Source organism: Coregonus lavaretus, assembly GCF_964263955.1.
Source record: "Coregonus lavaretus genome assembly, chromosome: 30".
NCBI lineage: Eukaryota > Metazoa > Chordata > Actinopteri > Salmoniformes > Salmonidae > Coregonus > Coregonus lavaretus.
In genome coordinates this window covers 16,236,099-16,257,738 of record NC_140017.1, presented here as the reverse complement: position 1 = coordinate 16,257,738, position 21,640 = coordinate 16,236,099, and the positions used below count along the sequence as shown (strand labels likewise).

Here is a 21,640-nt window from a genome sequence, read left to right as displayed (position 1 = left end):
TGGATGGAGGCTATGGCTGGGAATTGCCAGGGACCTCACGATACGATATTAACACGATACTTAGGTGTCGATTCGATATAGATTGCGATTCTATATTTATTGCAATTCTATACTGTGATTTTATTGCATTTCGATGTTCCAAACATATTGTTCACCATATGTCTTCTGCAGAGGGACAAGAGAGCCATGAGAAAACAAGTTCTGATCATACACACACACTTACACACCTCTAATGTAGCTGCTAGCATTCAAATCCACGCCCCTGGAAAAAGCCCTGGAAAAGCATAGAGCCAGTGTGAGTAAGTAAAAAATAAAAAATAAACTTCTATTGTAGCTGGCATTCCCTGATAAATAGATGTTGTGGTATCCATGGCAACTAAATCAAGCTCTCTCACAGCTACCTTGAAAAGAGCAACGTCTGAGCCGAGGGGAAGAGGGACTGTGTGTGTGTGTGCATGCGTGTATACTACAGACTGTGGGCAGATTGAGACCTTACTAGTCCACACTGGACAGAGAGGTCCACTGAGGAGCTCCAAATAATCAGCTTCAACCTCACAGTTCAGCAGAGGACAGAAGTCTGGGAAAAATACAGGCATGCACAAACACCGTAACACAAGCTAGAGACCAAAACCCCAGTCAGTGTATGCATCCCAAATGGCACCCTGTTTCCTTTATAGTGCACTACTTTTGACCAGAGCCTCAAAAGTAGTGCACTATATCGGAAACAGGGTGCAATTTGGGATGGAGACTGCCAGTTTCCCATTGGCTGTGCTGAGCCCCAGACCCAAAGACCAAAAGCCCCACTGTTCCCTTCTCTTCTGTCCTGCCAGAGGGTTATAAAGGATGGCCGGTTGGATTTCAGAAGGAACATTTTCGCAGGTGTTCTGGAACAAGTCCTGTCCCGACAGAGATCAGCACCTCTACACTAAATAGTGTCTGCTCTTCTAATCAGTCAGTCATGTGATCTGCATGTGCACCCCTCTTAAAAAGGTACAACCTGACCTGTTCATTCTACTAGCACATAGCATAGCCGGTCACTCAAATAGAATAGAGCTTTATTGTCCATTGTGAAACGTCAAGTTGTCTTTTGGTTGTCTGTGTTCTGTGTTGTGATTGAATGAGTTAGATCATAAGTGAGCCAGTGGTGTGTGTTTATATTCAAAGCCTTTTCCAAATGAGCTGATATGAAAGTCTTACCAAGCCTGCCAAACATCTCCCACCATCTCACCCACACACGCACACACAACTGGAAGTTGCCTTAGTTACAGCCAACATACCACCCTGCGCCCCTACCCCAGTCTCCTGGGTTCCCCCCTGCTGGTGCACACACAGGGAAGTGTTGTCTGTAATAACAGAACATGTGTCTCTCCTGCATGACTGTCTCTGTTTATTTTAGGTTGAATAGACTTTGACTCAGGCAGCTCGCAGGATAAACATCTAAATTAGACAGTTATCACAGCTAGGCAAACACACATACAATCAAATGATACACACACAACATTGATAGAAGACACGTGCCCATAACACACACCTACGATACGTGCCAGGATTACGGTTCTAACACAAGCCCATTGTTCTCACCAGTGATACACACCAATGATACACACATAACCGTGTGTGTGTGTGTGTGTGTGTGTGTGTGTGTGTGTGTGTGTGTGTACCTTGTAGCCGTTATGGGTGCTTTTCTTCATGAGCGGCGTGGTAGAGCACAACTCGATGGCCTCTGGCTCGTGGAATATCACCGTGGGCATCGGCTCCTTCCTCAGTGTCAGCACGTTCAGCTTGGTCTTCAGCATCGTCTGGAAGTGCTGGGGGAGATAATGTCATGGTCAATCAATCAACCAATCAAGAAATCATTCAATATGCCCATCCATCCATCCACCCATACACCCACCCATCCATCCATCCATCCATATACACCCACCCATCTATCCATTCACCCACCCACCCACCCATCCATCCATCCTTCCATTAATCTATCCATCCATCCTTTCACCCACCCATCCTTCCATCCATCTATCCATCCACCCACCCACACACCCATCCATCCATCTACCCATACACCCACCCTTACATTAATTGATCCATCCATCCATATAACCAACCATCCATCCATCAATCAACATTGAAGAGGAGGAGAGGAGAAGAGGAGGAGAGGAGAAGAGGAGGAGAGGAGAAGAGGAGAGGAGAGGAGAAGAGGAGAGGAGAAGAGGAGGAGAGGAGAGAAGAAGAGGCAGTTTTGAAACTAAAGCCACGTGTGTAAATGCTCGCTGACCTCCGCATCAGCACTTTATGGCTTTCTGACAGTGCTCCACATTCCTGTGGTCAGGCCGGATCGGAGGGTGGGGGACTCACACAGGCACCGCGCGGAATAAAACTGGAATTCTATTCATAATATTTTCACTGTATTTTCATTATTTTATTATTCCTCTGGATGAAAAATAACCTCATCGAGTTACGACTATTGATTCTATTTGGGTTGGGGATGAGGAGGAGTGTCTGATTCTGGATCCAAGGAATTGACATTGATACTGAGATTATCCTCAGATAGAGAGATCTCTCTCTCTCTCTATATACTCTCTCCTTCTCTCTATACTCTCTCCTTCTCTCGCTCTTTCTACCCCTCCCTCCCGCTCTCCCTCCCTCTCTCTCTGACACACCAGGCTCTGTCTGTACAGTCTGGTCCTCATCTAGCCCATTCACTGAAATCTTTAGATGCATTTCATACTCTAATGCAACATGTGTTTTGTTACTTGTAAACACTGGTATACATTTCACGCATGAGCGAGGCACATGGCTTTTCCCAAATAACTTTTGGCTGAATGTTATGGATTGGGAGAGAGCATTTGAAAATAGAGGGGAGTAGAAATTTTACACTGTTTGTAAGTGACCATTCTGGAGTGAGAGAAAGGGGATTCTATAGCTCTGTGAGAGATAAGAGGAGAAACAGTACAGGGATTGTTCTGCCATTGAAATCATTGGGCGGGCTGCCTAAGCGTTTTTTCATGATGCCTACAGTGGGGAAAAAAGGATTTAGTCAGCCACCAATTGTGCAAGTTCTCCCACTTAAAAAGATGAGAGGCCTGTAATTTTCATCATATGTACACGTCAACTATGACAGACAAAATGAGAAAAAAAAATCCAGAAAATCACATTGTCTGATTTTTTATGAATTTATTTGCAAATTATGGTGGAAAATAAGTATTTGATCAATAACAAAAGTTTCTCAATACTTTGTTATATACCCTTTGTTGGCAATGACACAGGTCAAACGTTTTCTGTAAGTCTTCACAAGGTTTTCACACACTGTTGCTGGTATTTTGGCCCATTCCTCCATGCAGATCTCCTCTAGAGCAGTGATGTTTTGGGGCTGTCGCTGGGCAACACGGACTTTCAACTCCGTGTCCAGATCTTGGTGGTAGTAGCAAATATTCAAACGAGAACTTTGAAGGCCGAAGTGGAGAAGGGTTCCATGTGAACAGCAGTTGAACATCGGTCAGTCGGTCCTAAGAGATGGGCGAACGCCGTTCGGAAGGGAGGGGCGATGGCCTCCGTCGCCCCCGGCCGATCGAAAGGGAGTCGGGTTCAGATCCCCGAATCCGGAGTGGCGGAGACGGGCGCCGCGAGGCGTCCAGTCCTCTGTAGCTCAGCTGGTAGAGCACGGCGCTTGTAACGCCAAGGTAGTGGGTTCGATCCCCGGGACCACCCATACACAAAAATGTATGCACGCATGACTGTAAGTCACTTTGGATAAAAGCGTCTGCTAAATGGCATATTATTATTAACTCCCTCCAAAGATTTTCTATGGGGTTGAGATCTGGAGACTGGCTAGGCCACTCCAGGACCTTGAAATGCTTCTTACGAAGCCACTCCTTCATTGCCCGGGCGGTGTGTTTGGGATCATTGTCATGCTGAAAGACCCAGCCATGTTTCATCTTCAATGCCCTTGCTGATAGAAGGAGGTTTTCACTCAAAATCCCACGATACATGGCCCCATTCATTCTTTCCTTTACACGGATCAGTCGTCCTGGTCCCTTTGCAGAAAAACAGCCCCAAAGCATGATGTTTCCACCCCCATGCTTCACAGTAGGTATGGTGTTCTTTGGATGCAACTCAGCATTCTTTGTCTTCCAAACACGACGAGTTGAGTTTTTACCAAAAAGTTCTATTTTGGTTTCATCTGACCATATGACATTCTCCCAATCCTCTTCTGGATCATCCAAATGCACTCTAGCAAACTTCAGACGGGCCTGAACATGTACTGGCTTAAGCAGGGGGACACGTCTGGCACTGCAGGATTTGAGTCCCTGGCGGCGTAGTGTGTTACTGATGGTAGGCTTTGTTACTTTGGTCCCAGCTCTCTGCAGGTCATTCACTAGGTCCCCCCGTGTGGTTCTGGGATTTTTGCTCACCGTTCTTGTGATCATTTTGACCCCACGGGGTGAGATCTTGCGTGGAGCCCCAGATCGAGGGAGATTATCAGTGGTCTTGTATGTCTTCCATTTCCTAATAATTGCTCCCACAGTTGATTTCTTCAAACCAAGCTGCTTACCTATTGCAGATTCAGTCTTCCCAGCCTGGTGCAGGTCTACAATTTTGTTTCTGGTGTCCTTTGACAGCTCTTTGGTCTTGGCCATAGTGGAGTTTGGAGTGTGACTGTTTGAGGTTGTGGACAGGTGTCTTTTATACTGATAACAAGTTCAAACAGGTGCCATTAATACAGGTAACGAGTGGAGGACAGAGGAGCCTCTTAAAGAAGAAGTTAAAGGTCTGTGAGAGCTTGTTTGTAGGAGACCAAATACTTATTTTCCACCATAATTTGCAAATAAATTCATTAAAAATCCTACAATGTGATTTTCAGGATTTTTTTTTCTCAATTTGTCTGTCATAGTTGACGTGTACCTATGATGAAAATTACAGGCCTCTCTCATCTTTTTAAGTGGGAGAACTTGCACAATTGGTGGCTGACTAAATACTTTTTTCCCCACTGTATGTCCAAACAGTGTAAAATAATTGGTTTTGATACAGAAAAAACCCCTGCTTGTTGTTGAGAAAAGTAAAACTAACACACTCACTCACACACCACAAAGTAAAAGCATCAATTTACAGAATATACACACTGGCACACTGTTACCTTTTTAGTCCTTCTCTGACAAATATACATTGACAAACACTAAACAGTGTTCAGGTAGGCATAGATTGACTCTTGAGTGTGTATGTGTGTGTGTGTATTTGCGCGTGTCAACTGTGATGTGTCTGTGTGAGCACGAGCGTGTATGCATGTACAGTTCCTTGCAAAAGTATTCATCCCCCTTAGCGTTTTTCCTATTTTGTTGCATTACAACCTGTAATTTAAATAGATTTTTATTTGGATTTCATGTAATGGACATACACAAAATAGTCCAAATTGGTGAAGTGAAATAACTTGTTTAAAAAAATTCAAAAATAATAATAAAAATAACGGAAAAGTGGTGCGTGCATATGTATTCATCCCCTTTGCTATAAAGCCCCTAAATAAGATCTGGTGGAACCAATTACCTTCAGAAGTCACATAATTAGTTAAATAAAGTTGTGTCACATGATCTGTCACATGATCTCAGTATATATACACACCTGTTCTGAAAGGCCCCAGAGTCTGCAACACCACTAAGCAAGGGGCACCACCAAGCAAGCGGCACCATGAAGATCAAGGAGCTCTCCAAACAGGTCAGGGACAAAGTTGTGGAGAAGTACAAATCAGGGTTGGGTTATAAAAAAATATCCGAAACTTTGAACATCCCACAGAGCACCATTAAATCCATTATTAAAAAATGGAAAGAATATGTCACCACAACAAACCTGCCAAGAGAGGGTCGCCCACCAAAACTCACGGACCAGGCAAGGAGGGCATTAATCAGAGAGGCAACAAAGAGACCAAATATAACCCTGAAGGAGCTGCAAAGCTCCACAGCGGAGATTGGAGTATCTGTCCATAGGACCACTTTAAGCCATACACTCCACAGAGCTGGGCTTTACGGAAGAGTGGCAAGAAAAAAGCCATTGCTTAAAGAAAAATATAAGCAAACACGTTTGGTGTTTGCCAAAAGGCATGTGGAAGACTCCCCAAACATATGGAAGAAGGTATTCTGGTCAGATGAGACTAAAATTGAGCTTTTTGGCCATCAAGGAAAACGCTATGTCTGGCGCAAACCCAACACCTCTCATCACCCCGAGAACACCATCCCCACAGTGAAGCATGGTGGTGGAAGCATCATGCTGTGGGGACTGGGAAACTGGTCAGAATTGAAGGAATGATGGATGGCGCTAAATACAGGGAAATTATTGAGGGAAACCTGTTTCAGTCTTCCAGAGATTTGAGACTGGGACGGAGGTTCACCTTCCAGCAGGACAATGACCCTAAGCATACTGCTAAAGCAACACTCGAGTGGTTTAAGGGGAAACATTTAAATGTCTTGGAATGGCCTAGTCAAAGCCCAGACCTCAATCCAATTGAGAATCTGTGGTATGACTTAAAGATTGCTGTACACCAGCGGAACCCATCCAACTTGAAGGAGCTGGAGCAGTTTTGCCTTGAATAATGGGCAAAAATCCCAGTGGCTAGATATGCCAAGCTTATAGAGACATACCCCAAGAGACTTGCAGCTGTAATTGCTGCAAAAGGTGGCTCTACAAAGTATTGACGGGGGGGGGGTGAATAGTTATGCACGCTCAAGTTTTCTGTTTTTGTCTTATTTCTAGTTTGTTTTACAATAAAACATATTTTGCATCTTCAAAGTGGTAGGCATGTTGTGTAAATCAAATGATACAAACCCCCCAAAAATCCATTTTAATTCCAGGTTGTAAGGCAACAAAATAGGAAATATGCCAAGGGGGGTGAATACTTTCGCAAGCCACTGTACGTGTGTTTGCGTGCGTCGACCGCGTAATTGTGTGTGTGTGTAGGTTGGAGGTCATAGCTGGTACAATCCCAGCCCTCAGGGAGCATTCTGGCTGGAGTAGACAGGCTCTCAGGTCAATCATAGTATAAGCCACAGTACAACAACCCACTGACACGGGTGAGACACAGAATATAGGGGTCATACATAGGCTTGGGCGTTATACAGTATATACTGTATACCGGATTATTTGGAAACAGCCACAGGATGGTTTTTCAATACCGTCAATACCGTTTAAACTATTTATTTGAAGTGTTGTAGCTACTTTTTAAGTAAATACCTGCAGTCAACTTGTGCAATACATTAGAAGATAAAGAAGATTGCGTTCTTCATTTCACCTGTCAGATCATTTTTCAATGTGAAGCTCACCGCTACTTCCCAGTCACATGGTGTTTGTTTACAACAATAAGAGACCGGAACTTTGTGAGTCACTCACTGTTATGCAGCACACGCCAGGTGATCTAGTTACAGTATTGAATTCACAACTAAATGTTTGCCAGCTAGATATCTTATAACTATTAAGTTAGCTGTCTAAATTGTGCTAAATGTTCTGCAGTTGTGCATTTGGTTTGCTAATTTAGTAGCTAGTTAGCTGCTAAGTGCTTAGCTTCTTGTAAAATCAAGCTTCGCTTGGTAACAGCAGAGAATCCCCTCCTGGATCAAGAGCCTTGCTGTCTAATATTTGTTTTGTGAGTGCAGCAAACTGTGAGTAGCAATTTTTAGTTGATTGTATAACTTTATGAGCTGGGATGTCTGTCCTGCAAATAGTTTAGGTCAGAGACTGTATAAAATGTTCGCAATGCGCTCGTTAGCATTTAGTTAGCATTTGCGATGGGATTTTACATGTACTTGTTAGCATTGCTAATCTTCGGATCTCAGAGGCTCAGTGGGGTTTGAAAATTGTGGCTCTTGTGTTTAGTACCAGTATTACCGAATATCCCGGGATGTTACAAGGTCGGTAAGAAGGTATGACAATCTGGATACCACCCAAGCTTAGTCATACAAACATACCCAGTGTTGCCAACTTAGCGATTTGTCGCTATATTTAGCGAGTATTCAGACCCCTCTAGCGACACATTTTCAAAAAAGCATCTAGCGACAAATCTAGCGACTTTTTCTGGTGTTATTGGAGACTTTTGGAGACTCTGACGTGAAAGCACGTATCGTTCTTACTCTTCTCAACGAGCAGCAGGTGCTTTGTTACCCCCGTCCCAAAGCACTCACAGGCGGCCCAGTCCTCGCGCAGCAGTCCCTCCTAGCTGCAGTCAGAGCAGGAGATGTTCACCCCTCCGCGTCCAGACTGCAAATGAATCGTGCATGCGGGAAGCTGCCGCTGGCTGATCCCGCCCTGGCTTACATTCAGGGCTGGATGTAAATGTAGGGTGTTTTTTACTCACTTTTTGTCTCTCCCACGATGTTATTCCTCTCTCCTACAGCGTCCATCACAATTACATGCACATGGCCAATTATGCAAGTCTAGCGACTTTTAGGACAGCCAATAGCTACTTTCCTTACTGAGGAGTTGGCAACACTGCACATACCACCTTATTCAAACACACAAACGGACTGATATACAGTACACGATTGCAAACACTAGTCTGTAACGTCCACATTTAGCATTGAATAGAACTGACCCCAAAACTTTCCACTGGACGCAAACACAAAGATTCACAGAGACACATGCATGCACACACACACAGAGACACACACACACAGTCTGAAGATGAAAGAGCAGAGTGGAGCAGACTAACAGATGTTTGAGAGCTGGGCTGGTGTGTGTTGGCGTCGGGTTGAGACAGTGGGCCATCTCAACCTGGTCTCAGACTGTTATCAGACCATCTCTCTCTCTCTGTCTGGCTGGCTGGCCAGACGCTCACATAAACCAACATCAGCCTTGGCCCCTCAACTCACTCTGACACACACACACACATAACTCACTATGACACACACATTCTTACTCCATCTGCGCTCTGACTGAGGCATTAAAAACACAGCTGGAGCAGCGGAGGACAGGTAGTCAGGAAGCCACCCACGCCCATCCAGTGGTTGGCTCCCAAACCACAAGTGGGACCCCTCGCCCTCACCCCCAGCATAGTACGAGTCAGCCGTATCACCCTGGTCCTGCCAGACTGTGTTAATGGCCTCCGCCTCTGATCCTGGACCAGTTTATGAGTAGAACCACCACGTTTCACAAGCGTCTGAGAGGCCTAAATCCAGAGAGGACCGTGTGAGGTCCTGCGCCCTGATTGGTGGCTTGGTTCTGTGGGAGGTGGGCTGTCGTCGCTCTGATTGGTGGGTCAATGGTAGTGGGAGGTGGATATTGACAGAAGCCAACCACAGACCCCAGCCGGGGGTGGCTGTAGCTTTGGCTGGCCGTAAAAACATTGTCAATTCTCTGACGCAAATGACCACAGTTAACCCGCCCCCACATATACAAGAATACAGTAAACACATTAACTACCCTGACGGAGAGACACAATACATTACATTTACGTCATTTAGCAGACGCTCTTATCCAGAGCGACTTACAGTTAGTGAGTGCATACATTTTTTATATTTTTTTATACTGGAATCGAACCCACAACCCTGGCGTTGCAAATGCCATGCTCTACCAACTGAGCTACATCCCTGCCGGCCATTCCCTCCCCTACCCTGGACGACGCTGGGCCAATTGTGCGCCGCCCCATGGGTCTCCCGGTCGCGGCCGGCTACGACAGAGCATGGATTCGAACCAGGATCTCTAGTGGCACAGCTAGCACTGCGATGCAGTGCCTTAGACCACTGCGCCACTCGGGAGGTATTGCACCTTGCAATACACATGCAATATTCACAGTGATCAATAAAATAAATAAACCACTACACCTACAAAACAACTGAGGTAAACAGTTAATTGGAAATGGGCTGCGGTAGTGTCGCAGTATAATTTGGGTAACAATCCATTGGACCCTTTAACTTAAATGTATTCTCCACAAATGCAATGTCTTCAAAAAAGACATGAAGGCCTTGAGGCAGGAATAATGTCAGCCTTTGTCCACAGATACAGTGCCCTCTGTAATTATTGGGACATGAAGCATTTTGTCTTATTTTGGCTCTATACTTGAAATCAAACAATGACTATGAGGTTAAAGTGCAGACTGTCAGCTTTAATGTGAGGGTATTTTCATCCATATCGGGTGAACCATTTAGAAATTTCAGCACTTTTTGTACATATTCCCTCAATTTTAGGGGAACAAAAGTATTGGGACAAATTTACATTTTTTTTACATTTTAGTCATTTTAGCAGACGCTCTTATCCAGCAATCAGGGTTAAGTGCCTTGCTCAAGGGCACAGACAGATTTTTCACCTAGTCGACTCGGGGATTAGAACCAGCGACCTTTCGGTTACTGGCACAATGCTCTTAACCACTAAGCTACCTGACGCATTTATATATGTATTAAAGTAGTAAAAAGTTAAGTATTTGGTCCCATATTCATAGCACGCAATGCTTGTGACTCTACACCTTTGTTGGATGCATTTGCTGTTTGTTATGGTTGTGTTTCAGATTATTTTGTGCCCAATAGAAATGAATAGTAAATAATGTATTGTGTCATTTTGGAGTCACTTTTATTGTAAATAAGAATATAATATGTTTCTAAACACTTCTACATAAATGTGGATGCTACCATGATTACGGATAATCCTGAATGAATCGTGAATATTGATGAGTGAGAAAGATACAGACGCACAAATACTGTATCATACCCCCCCAAAAAATGTTTGTAATGGTGAGAGGTTAGCATGTCTTGGGGGTATGATATTGTGCGTCTGTAACAAATTAAAGCTGACAGTCTACACTTTAGCCTCATAGTCATTGTTTGATTTCAAATACAACTTTTGGAGTATAAAATAATACAAAATGCTTCACTGTCTCAATAATTACGGGGGGCACTGTAGTTGAATCCACATGGAGAACCTTGTTTTTCTCATTACTTCCTCCTTCTAGCAGAGAAGGCTCCACAGGAGCCCCAGACAGACAGACAGACAGACAGACAGACCTAGTGGTGCTTCTGACCATGAGTGACCTCAAACAGGCCCGGAGGCTGAACACATTTCTGCAGTGTCAGGATAGGACGTTTTGTCTGCTCAGCCAGTTGTGGTCAATGTACAAAACTATGAAAGCACTGGCAGCAGTGAGAGGTGCTGAGTAAGAGGAACGTATATAAATTGGGAGATGGTTGTGATGGAAGTGTGTGTGTGTGTGTGTATATGCACAGACCGGCACTGCACACATTGTGAAATCGGTTGAAAATCGCTGAGCGATGCCAGGGAGAGAGGTGGCTCTTGAAATTGATTCTTCAGGGGGACTTGTTAGGAGAGGAATTGGAGGACGGGGGAAGAGAAGAGGAAGTAGTCAATGCTGCATGATACGTCCTGTGTTGCAACATAGAAGTCTAATAGTGGACAAAAATATGTCTCAATATGGGACATTTTAAGCTGTTGGTACCACAGAGGCCATTTTGTAGACACAAACACAAAGTCATGTTGTTTATGTTTCCATCATCCCTCTCTCCATCTGACACATACAGCAGGTTCTTAATACCAGCCTGAAAAGGTGTCTGCTCTAACATTGGCTCATTTATCTTCTTCCTGCTCTGACATGAGACGAGAAAATGCAGCAAGACACTGGACGTTACCATGGCAACAGAAGAGAGAAGAAAGAAAATGAAGGATACCATGGTAACGACGAGCAAAACAGCCAAACACAACATTCTCGGATGTATAGGATACGTGACGCAACTCTACTAGAACAGGATTGTTCCAGAACAGGGATAAAGGACAACAACGTAGTCAAAGGGGCTAGAGCGACTGATCAGTGCAGCAGCGAGCCATTGAGCGTCACCATGGCAACAGTACAGTGGCAAGTCACTGAGAGAACCAAAAATGGCCGTCACTACAGTGGCAAGAAAAAGTATGTGACCCCTTTGGAATTACCTGGATTTCTGCATAAATTGGTCATAAAATGTGATCTGATCTTCATCTAAGTCACAACAATAGACAAACACAGTCTGCTTAAACTAATAACACAAAAATTATTGTATTTTTATACATTGAATACATCATTTAAACATTCACAGTGTAGGTTAGAAAAAGTATGTGAACCCCTAGGCTAATGACTTCTCCAAAAGCTAATTGGAGTCAAGAGTCAGCTAACCTGGAGTCCAATCAATGAGACGAGATTGGAGATGTTGGTTAGAGCTGCCCTGCCCTATAAAAAAACACTCACAAAATTTGAGTTTGCTATTCACAAGAAGCATTGCCTGATGTGAACCATGCCTCGAACAAGAGATCTCAGAATAATTGTTGACTTGCATAAAGCTGGAAAGGGTTACAAAAGTATCTCTAAAAGCCTTGATGTTCATCAGTCCATGGTAAGACAAATTGTTTATAAATGGAGAAAGTTCAGCACTGTTGCTACTCTCCCTAGGAGTGGCCGTTCTGCAAAGATGTCCAGTGCAGAATACTCAATGAGGTTAAGAAGAATCCTAGAGTGTCAGCTAAAGACTTACAGAAATCTCTGGAACATGCTAACATCTCTGTTGACGAGTCTATGATACTTAAAACACTAAACAAGAATGGTGTTCATGGGAGGACACCACAGAAGAAGCCTCTGCTGTTCAAAGAAAACATTACTGCATGTCTGAAGTTCGCAAAAGAGCACCTGGATGTTCCACAGCGCTACTGGCAAAATATTCTGTGGACAGATTAAACTAAAGTTTAGTTGTTTGGAAGGAACACACAACACTATGTGCGGAGAGAAAAAGGCACAGCACACCAACATCAAAACCTCATCCCAACTGTAAAGTATGGTGGAGGGAGCATCATAGTTTGGGGCTGCTTTGCTGCCTCAGGGCCTGGGCAGCTTGCTATCAATGAATTTCCAAGTTTATCAAGACATTTTGCAGGAGAATGTAAAGCTATCTATCCACCAATTGAAGCTCAACAGAAGTTGGGTGATGCAACAGGACAACGACCCAAAACACAGAAGTAAATCAACAACAGAATTGCTTCAACAGAAGAAAACGCGCCCAATTGAGATGCTGTGGCATGACCTCAAGAGAGCGGTTCACACCAGACATCCCAAGAATATTGCTGAACTGAAACAGTTTTGTAAAGAGGAATGGTCCAAAATCCCTCCTAACCGTTGTGCAGGTTTGATCCGCAACTACAGAAAACGTTTGGTTGAGGTTATTGCTGCCAAAGGAGGGTCAACCAGTTATTAAATCCAAGGGTTCACATACTTTTTCCACCCTGCACTGTGAATGTTTACACGGTGTGTTCAATAGACATGAAAACGTATAATTGTTTGTGTGTTATTAGTTTAAGCACACTGTGTTTGTCTATTGTGGTGACTTGAAGATCAGATCAAATTTTATGACCAATTTATGCAGAAATCCAGGTAATTCCAAAGCGTACAAACATACTTTTTCTTGCCACCGTAACTTGGCCTCCTTTTTACCAGAATTGTCATTCTTACTGAGTCTCTTTATATCATTCAGATACGGAACTAAACGAAAACTAAGCATCGTTAGGGGCACAGTTAACTGCCATTCCGCCTGGTATTCCATCCATGGGGGTCACATGACAAGGGAAATTAGTGCGCAGGCAGCTAGGCAGCGAGCTGGAACAGCTCCATTACCATGTGATAAATGGCTCTCCCTCAGAACCATACGTCATCTCAGCACTTTCCCCCAGGGATGTGATTGATCACAGGGCTCCGGTATGGAGAGCTGAGGCCCGCCACTCTAGGATCAGTAGGCTGGGACAGGCTCCATCAGTCAACCCAGAATATAGAGTATGGAGATCAGTACCAGAACACATGCAGGCCAGGCCACGCTGTTAGTACCACTAAGCTGCAATGAACAGATCAGGGGAGCCTCCAACCTGCAATCGAGCTAGCCTCCAAAAATATTTTGGAGAAATGCTTGAATAAGCACTTTGGTCACATTACGCCGGCATTTTGTGACCAATAGATTAAGGGGGTTAGCACTTGGAAGGCCCCTATGAGAATGAAAGATTGTTTTAACAGTCTGTACATTAATGAAGGCAAACATAATAGCGCAGAAGTATGGAAGTTATGTGTATAGGTCCTTATGTATATCAAAACATGTGATGGGAATAAATTGGTCCTTTCTGGTCTGGTGGCTGGTGTAAGGTGTAATTACTCAATAATTACAATGTAATAAACATTCACCTCTTAAAGTGGTAGTATTTCACGGCGTGCAGCTGTAAAATATGTAGATAGTATCGCTTAAAACTATTTACCCAAGTTTACTATGAGATTCAATCTTCTTAATGCTTGGGCAAGCACTGTGAGAGGGGTTGTGCAAGTTAATTTGGCAAAGTAGTCGACCCGACATCTGGATAGCATTAAAGGAGACACGAAGCCAGCCTCAGTGAACGGCTTGCCCCGCGCCCCTGGAGATCAAAATAAGTGTCATTAACAATTTTTTCACCACTTCCAAACAGGTCAGAGAATCGGTGTTAATTACTTGAACTGTAGTGATTAATGACACCTCTGTTTGCTATGTAGGCCTAGACTATAAGGCAGGGTTCCCCAACTGGCGGCCTGCAGGCTGAATATGGCCTGTGGGTGATTTTATTTGGACCCCCAAGTTTTCGGACCCCCCCCCAAAAAAGAACAAAGTAATAATTGTCTAAGTGATTTTATTTTGGGAAATCTGTTCCAAAGTATTGCCACGCATAATAGAGAGCTATACAGCGCCTTCAGAAAGTATTCATACCCCTTTCCTTTTTTCCACATTTTGTTATGTTACAGCCTTTTTCCTCATCAATCTACACACAATACCCTATAATGGCAAAGCAAAAACAGGTTTTTATACATTTTTGCAAATGTATTAAAAATAAAAAACAGAAATACCTTATTTACATAAATATTCAGATCCTTTGCTATGAGATTCGAGATTGAGCTCAGGTGCATCCTGTTTCCATTGATCATCCTTGAGATGTTTCTACAACTTGATTGGAGTCCACCTGTGGTAAATTCAATTGATTGGACATGATTTGGAAAGGCACCCACCTGTCTATATAAGGTTCCACAGTTGACAGTGCATGTCAGAGTGAAAACCAAGCCATGAGGTCGAAGGAATTGTCCGTAGAGGTCAAAGACAGGATTGTGTCGAGGCACAGATCTGGGGAAGGGTACCAAAACATTTCTGCAGCATTGAAGGGCGCCAATAACACAGTGGCCTCCATCATTCTTAAATGGAAGAAGTTTGGAAACACTAAGACTCTTCCTAGAGCTGGCAGCCCGGCCAAACTGAGCAATCAGGGGAGAAGGGACTTGGTCAGGGAGGTGACCAAAAACAGGATGGTCACTCTGGCAGAGCTCCAGGGTTCCTCTGTGGAGATGAGAGAACCTTCCAGAAGGACAACCATCTCTGCAGCACTTCACCATTCAGGCCTTTATGGTAGTGGCCAGATGGAAGCCACTCCTCAGTAAAAGGCACATGACAGCTCACTTGGAGTTTCTGACCATGAGAAACAAGATTCTCTGGTCAGATGAAACCAAGATTGAACGTACAAATGTGGAAAAAGCGAAGGGGTCTGAATACTTCCCGAATGCACTGTATGTGATCGTTTACAAATATAAGCAAGGTTTGAAATTATTATGTTTTAGTCATATATTATCTGTTTGCTGTCAATTTTCAGTCTACAAATTATTTTGCATTTATGTTCTGGTCCGCTGACCATCCTTTCAATGCCCGCGGCTGAATCTAGTTGATGATCCCTGCTATAGGGTGATCCATGGCCTCTGCAACATTACTAAAACTAAAAAACTGCTTGACAGACATGGGGTCCAGCAAGTAGATGTTATACATTTTTCATGATGAAAAATGGAAGGCCATATTCCAGCAGAGTTTCAGGAGTCTGATAAACCTATAGCTTACACTGTAACATTGGCAGGCTTGCGTAACGTGTATGACCGAGACACAACGTAGCCTATAACTAGTTGGGCAATGGGGTTACTCGGGGGAGGGAGGAGGCAACACGAAAGAGAGGGTTTGAATTCAGAAAAACGAGCATACCATCGCGCAGGCGGTCACCTGCGTAATAAAACAATCCTTGATAGGACTGAAACACACAAACCATCCGGAGAAGCGTTTGTGTTTTGCATCTGAGCAAAAAAAACACATCAAAGCACAGAGACCAGGTTTATATGCACGATGGGTTTTCATACCGTTAAACATCTGACAGTCAGCCAAATATCCCTAAATATGCGCTGGTCAGGAATACTAATCAATCCATACCTGCAATCGCTCTGTCGCTGGCTGCCACATTTTAGTATAATCAAAGGTTTCCGTCTCTACTGCAGCTGGTTCTTCTCTGCGTAGTCCAGCTCACATCTGCTTGTTCTCGGCGCTTGCTTCTCCTGTTCTGCAATCTGGAGAAAACAGACAGTGAATTCCAATGAAGCATGATGAAGCTCCGCCTGCGAGCAGTTCCGAGACTGGTCTGCAGAGGGCGGTAGCGACAGCTTCAAGGAAGGACAGGCCCTATAGTCAGCCAGAGAACCATTTTTTACAGACACTCAAACTTTCCTCCTGGAATGTCGCAAAATAATTCAATTGACTGCATATTAAAGGCTAACATAAAAATATTGCCATTATTTTAAACAATTTTGGTCAATGTTACTCCACAGCTTGGTTTACTAATTGCTGTGTTGTGTTATGGTTTGCCCAAACAGTCATGGTTTTGATGGTTGATGGCCACTTCTAAAGACCCTGTTTTAACAACAGACACATTCCAGCCTTCTGGCTCCAGTGAAGTGGCTCAGTCAGATCTGGCCGTGACTCAGTTTATAGGAGCTGTGCCCACCAATGGACCCCTACAGAGGCCAAACAGTGCCTGTGACCCTGGAGGTCATGGAAAGGGGGAAGTGGGTAGAGGTCAACAAAGGCCCCCCACTCAGACTGCAGTGTAGGGTGAAACTCATCAATAAACTGTCTGTTTTCTCCAGATTGCAGAACAGGAGAAGCAAGCGCCGAGAACGAGCAGATGTGAGCTGGGCTACACAGAGAAGAACCAATGTCGTTTTAGAATTTGGCCGTACATCCTCCCGGCCTCACAACAGCAGATCACGTGTTACCAGACCAGCCCAGGACCTCCACATCAGGCTTCTTCACTTGTGTATGAGACCAGCCACCTGGACAGCTGATGAAACTGTGGGCTTGCACAACCGAATAATTTCTGCTCAAACAGTCTAAGGGAAGCTCATCTGCATGCTCATCATCCTCACCAGGGTCTTGACCTGACTGCAGTTTGGCATCATAAACGACTTCAGTGGGCACATTTTCACCTTCGATGGCCACTGGCACGATGGAGAAGTTTCTTCACGGATTAATCACTATTTCAACTGTGCCGGGAAGATGACTGATGGCATCATGTGGGCGAGCGGTTTGCTGATGTCAATATTGTGAACAGAGTGCCCCATGGTGGCGGTAGGGTTATGGTATGGGCAGGCATAATGGTCCTCTGTAGCTCAGCTGGTAGAGCACGGCGCTTGTAACGCCAAGGTAGTGGGTTCGATCCCCGGGACCACCCATACACAAAAATGTATGCACGCATGACTGTAAGTCGCTTTGGATAAAAGCGTCTGCTAAATGGCATATTATTATTATAAGCTACGGACACAATTGTATTTTATTGATGGCAATTTGAATGCACAGAGATAACGTAATGAGGGGTCCCATGTGACTCAGTTGGTAGAGCATGGCGCTTGCAATGCCAGGGTTGTGGGTTTGATTCCCACGGGGGACCAGTAAGGAGAGAAAAAGTATAAAATGTATGCACTCATTACTGTAAGTCGCTCGGGATAAGAGCGTCTGCTAAATGACTAAAATGTAAAAAAAATTATGTGTATCTGTCTGTCTGTCTGTCTGTCTGTGTGTGTTTGTGCGTGTGTGTCCATGCACGTACATGTAAAGTATGTTTGTATATGTGTGTGTGTGTGTGTGTGTGTGTGTGTGTGTGTGTGTAGGTGCGGTGAGTGACGAGATGACATCACAGCCAGCCTGTATTTACAGATGTTTACTCTGGGAACATCTGGATCAAGCAGGAGGTCACCAAGGCTGCACACAGGGCTAACAAGAATCCTTATATTTATTTTTTATTTTTTATTTCACCTTTATTTAACCAGGTAAGCCAGTTGAGAACAAGTTCTCATTTACAACTGCGACCTGGCCAAAGCAGTGCGATAAAAACAACAACACAGAGTTACATATGGGGTAAACAAAACATAAAGTCAAAAATACAAAAAAATATATATATACAGTGTGTGCAAATGTAGCAAGTTATGGAGGTAAGGCAATAAAGAGGCCATAGTGCAAAATAATTACAATTTAGTATTAACACTGGAAGGATAGATGTGCAAGAGATGATGTGCAAATAGAGATATTGGGGTGCAAATGAGCAAAATAAATAACAATATGGGGATGAGGTAGTTGGGTGGGCTAATTTCAGATGGGCTGTGTACATGTGCAGTGATCGGTAAGGTGCTCTGACAACTGATGCTTAAAGTTAGTGAGGGAGATAAGAGTCTCCATCTTAAGAGATTTTTGCAGTTCGTTCCAGTCATTGGCAGCAGAGAACTGGAAGGAATGGCGGCCAAAGGAGGTGTTGGCTTTGGGGATGACCAGTGAGAAATACCTGCTGGAGCGCATACTACGGGTGGGTGTTTCTATGGTGACCAATGAGCTAAGATAAGGCGTGGATTTGCCTAGGAGTGATTTATAGATGACCTGGAGCCCGTGGGTTTGGCGACGAATATGTAGTGAGGACCAGCCAACAAGAGCGTACAGGTTATAGTGGTGGGTAGTATATGGGGCTTTGGTGACAAAACGGATGGCACTGTGATAGACTACATCCAATTTGCTGAGTAGAGTGCTGGAGGCTATTTTGTAAATGACATCGCCGAAGTCAAGGATCGGTAGGATAGTCAGTTTTACGAGGGCATGTTTGGCAGCATGAGTGAAGGAGGCTTTGTTGCGAAATAGGAAGCCGATTCTAGATTTAACTTTGGATTGGAGAGGCTTAATGTGAGTCTGGAAGGAGAGTTTACAGTCTAACCAGACACCTAGGTATTTGTAGTTGTCCACATACTCTAGGTCAGATCCGCTGAGAGTAGTGATTCTAGTCGGGTGGGCAGGTGCCAGCAGCGTTCGATTGAAGAGCATGCATTTAGTTTTACTAGTGTTTAAGAGCAGTTGGAGGCTACGGAAGGAGTGTTTTATGGCATTGAAGCTCGTTTGGAGGTTTGTTAACACAGTGTCCAATGACGGGCCAGATGTATACAGAGGTGGATCTGAGAGTCACCAGCAGCAAGAGCGACATCATTGATATACACAGAGAAAAGAGTCGGCCCGAGAATTGAACCCTGTGGCACCCCCATAGAGACTGCCATAGATCCAGACAACAGGCCCTCCGATTTGACACATTGAACTCTATCTATCTGAGAAGTAGTTGGTGAACCAGACGAGGCAGTCATTTGAGAAACTAAGGCTATTTACTCTGCCAATAAGAATGTGGTGGTTGACAGAGTCGAAAGCCTTGGCCAGGTCAATGAAGACGGCTGCACAGTACTGTCTATTATCGATCGCGGTTATAATATCGTTTAGGACCTTGAGCGTGGCTGAGGTGCACCCATGACCAGCTCGGAAACCGGATTGCATAGCGGAGAAGGTACGGTGGGATTCTAAATGGTTGGTGATCTGTTTGTTAACTTGGCTTTCAAAAACTTTTGAAGGGCAGGATAGATATAGGTCTGTAACGGTTTGGATCTAGAGTGTCACCCCCTTTGAAGAGGGGGATGACCGCGGCAGCTTTCCAATCTCTGGGGATCTCAGACATTACGAAAGAGAGGTTGAACAGGCTAGTAATAGGGATTGCGACAATTTCGGCGGCTAATTTTAGAAAGAAAGAGTCCAGATTGTCTAGCCCAGATGATTTGTAGGGGTCCAGATGTTGCAGCTCTTTCAGAACATCAGCTGTCTGAATTTGTGTGAAGGAGAAGGGGGGGGGGGGGGGGGGGGCATCGGCAAGTTATAGCGGAGGGTGCAAAGCTGGTGGCCGGGGTAGTGGTAGCCAGGTGGACAGCATGGCCAGCCGTAGCTACATTTCTGTGGGTATTTCTCACTGCTGACATGTTGTCTGGGGCAGCAGGGCATGGAGGGACTATCTATTGGTGGAAACATTTTGCACATTGTCCTATGGTAGTGGGTGCTGAGTCTATGGACACTCCTCATTCTGAAAACTGGCTGGCCAGTGTTGTTGAGGTCATATAGTGTCTCTTGTGTTTAGCATTTCTTTTGGTGGCTTGATGCTAGATAACGCCAGTGCTTACAAAACCTCTGGTGTTTACCTGTTTTTCCTTCAATTGATAAGATTGATCATGTTTTCAGGAGTTGTGAAATGCACAATATTGATATGATAGAATTTTGAGTTGGTTTTCACGCACTAGTCTACAGTTGATGTGGGAAGTTTAAAACGCATTTTTCAACCGCTCCACAAATTTCTTGTTAACAAACTATAGTTTTGGCAAGTCGGTTAGGACATCTACTTTGTGCATGACACAAGTAATTTTTCCAACAATTGTTTACAGACAGATTATTTCACTTATAATTCACTGTATCACAATTCCAGTGGGTCAGAAGTTTACATACACTAAGTTGACTGTGCCTTTAAACAGCTTGGAAAATTCCAGAAAATGATGTCATGGCTTTAGAAGCTTCTGATAGGCTAATTGACATCCTTTGAGTCAATTGAAGGTGTACATGTGGATGTATTTCAAGGCCTACCTTCAAACTCAGTGCCTCTTTGCTTGACATCATAGGAAAATCAAAAGAAATCAGCCAAGACCTCAGGAAAAAATGTCTGGTTCATCCTTGGGAGCAAATTCCAAATGCCTGAAGGTACCACGCTCATCTGTACAAACAAAAATACGCAAGTATAAACACCATGGGACCACGCAGCCATCATACCGCTCAGGAAGGAGATGTGTTTTGTCTCCTAGAGATGAACGTACTTTGGTGCGAAAAGTGCAAATCAATCCCAGAACAACAGCAAAGGACCTTGTGAAGATGCTGGAGGAAACGGGTACAAAAGTATCTATATCCACAGTAAAACGAGTCCTATATCGACATTACCTGAAAGGCCGCTCAGCAAGGAAGAAGCCACGCTCCAAAACCGCCATAAAAAAGCCAGACTATGGTTTGCAACTGCACATGGGGACAAAGATCGTACTTTTTGGAGAAATGTCCTCTGGTCTGACAAAAATAGAACTGTTTTCCCATAATGACCATCGTTATGTTTGGAGGAAAAAAGGGGGACTTGCAAGCCGAAGAACACCATCCCAACCGTGAAGCACGGGGGTGGCAGCATCATGCTGTGGGGGTGCTTTGCTGCAGGAGGGACTGGTGCACTTCACAAAATAGATGGCATCATAAGGAAGGAAAATTATGTGGATATATTGAAGCAACATCTCAAGACATCAGTCAGGAAGTTAAAGCTTGGTCGCAAATGGGTCTTCCAAATGGACAATGACCCCAAACATACTTCCAAAGTTGTGGCAAAATGGCTTAAGGACAACAAAGTCAAGGTATTGGAGTGGCCATCACAAAGCCCTGACCTCAATCCTATAGAAAATGTG

The 21,640-nt window shown here is 44.2% G+C and overlaps 1 protein-coding gene across 1 annotated transcript in view; it reads right to left on the bottom strand.

Moving 5' to 3' along the window:
• The window catches only part of LOC311105602 (PTB-containing, cubilin and LRP1-interacting protein-like), a 42,222-nt gene extending 25,847 nt beyond the window's left edge, over window positions 1-16,375 (bottom strand). Inside the window, exons 1-2 of the mRNA XM_084147796.1 lie at window positions 16,245-16,375; window positions 1,662-1,808 (exon numbers count right to left, since the gene is read on the bottom strand). Coding sequence (XP_084003922.1) covers window positions 1,662-1,808; window positions 16,245-16,274 — 177 coding nt within the window. The 5' untranslated portion in view covers window positions 16,275-16,375. The remainder of the gene's footprint in view (window positions 1-1,661; window positions 1,809-16,244) is intronic.
• Window positions 16,376-21,640: the final 5,265 nt, after the last annotated feature.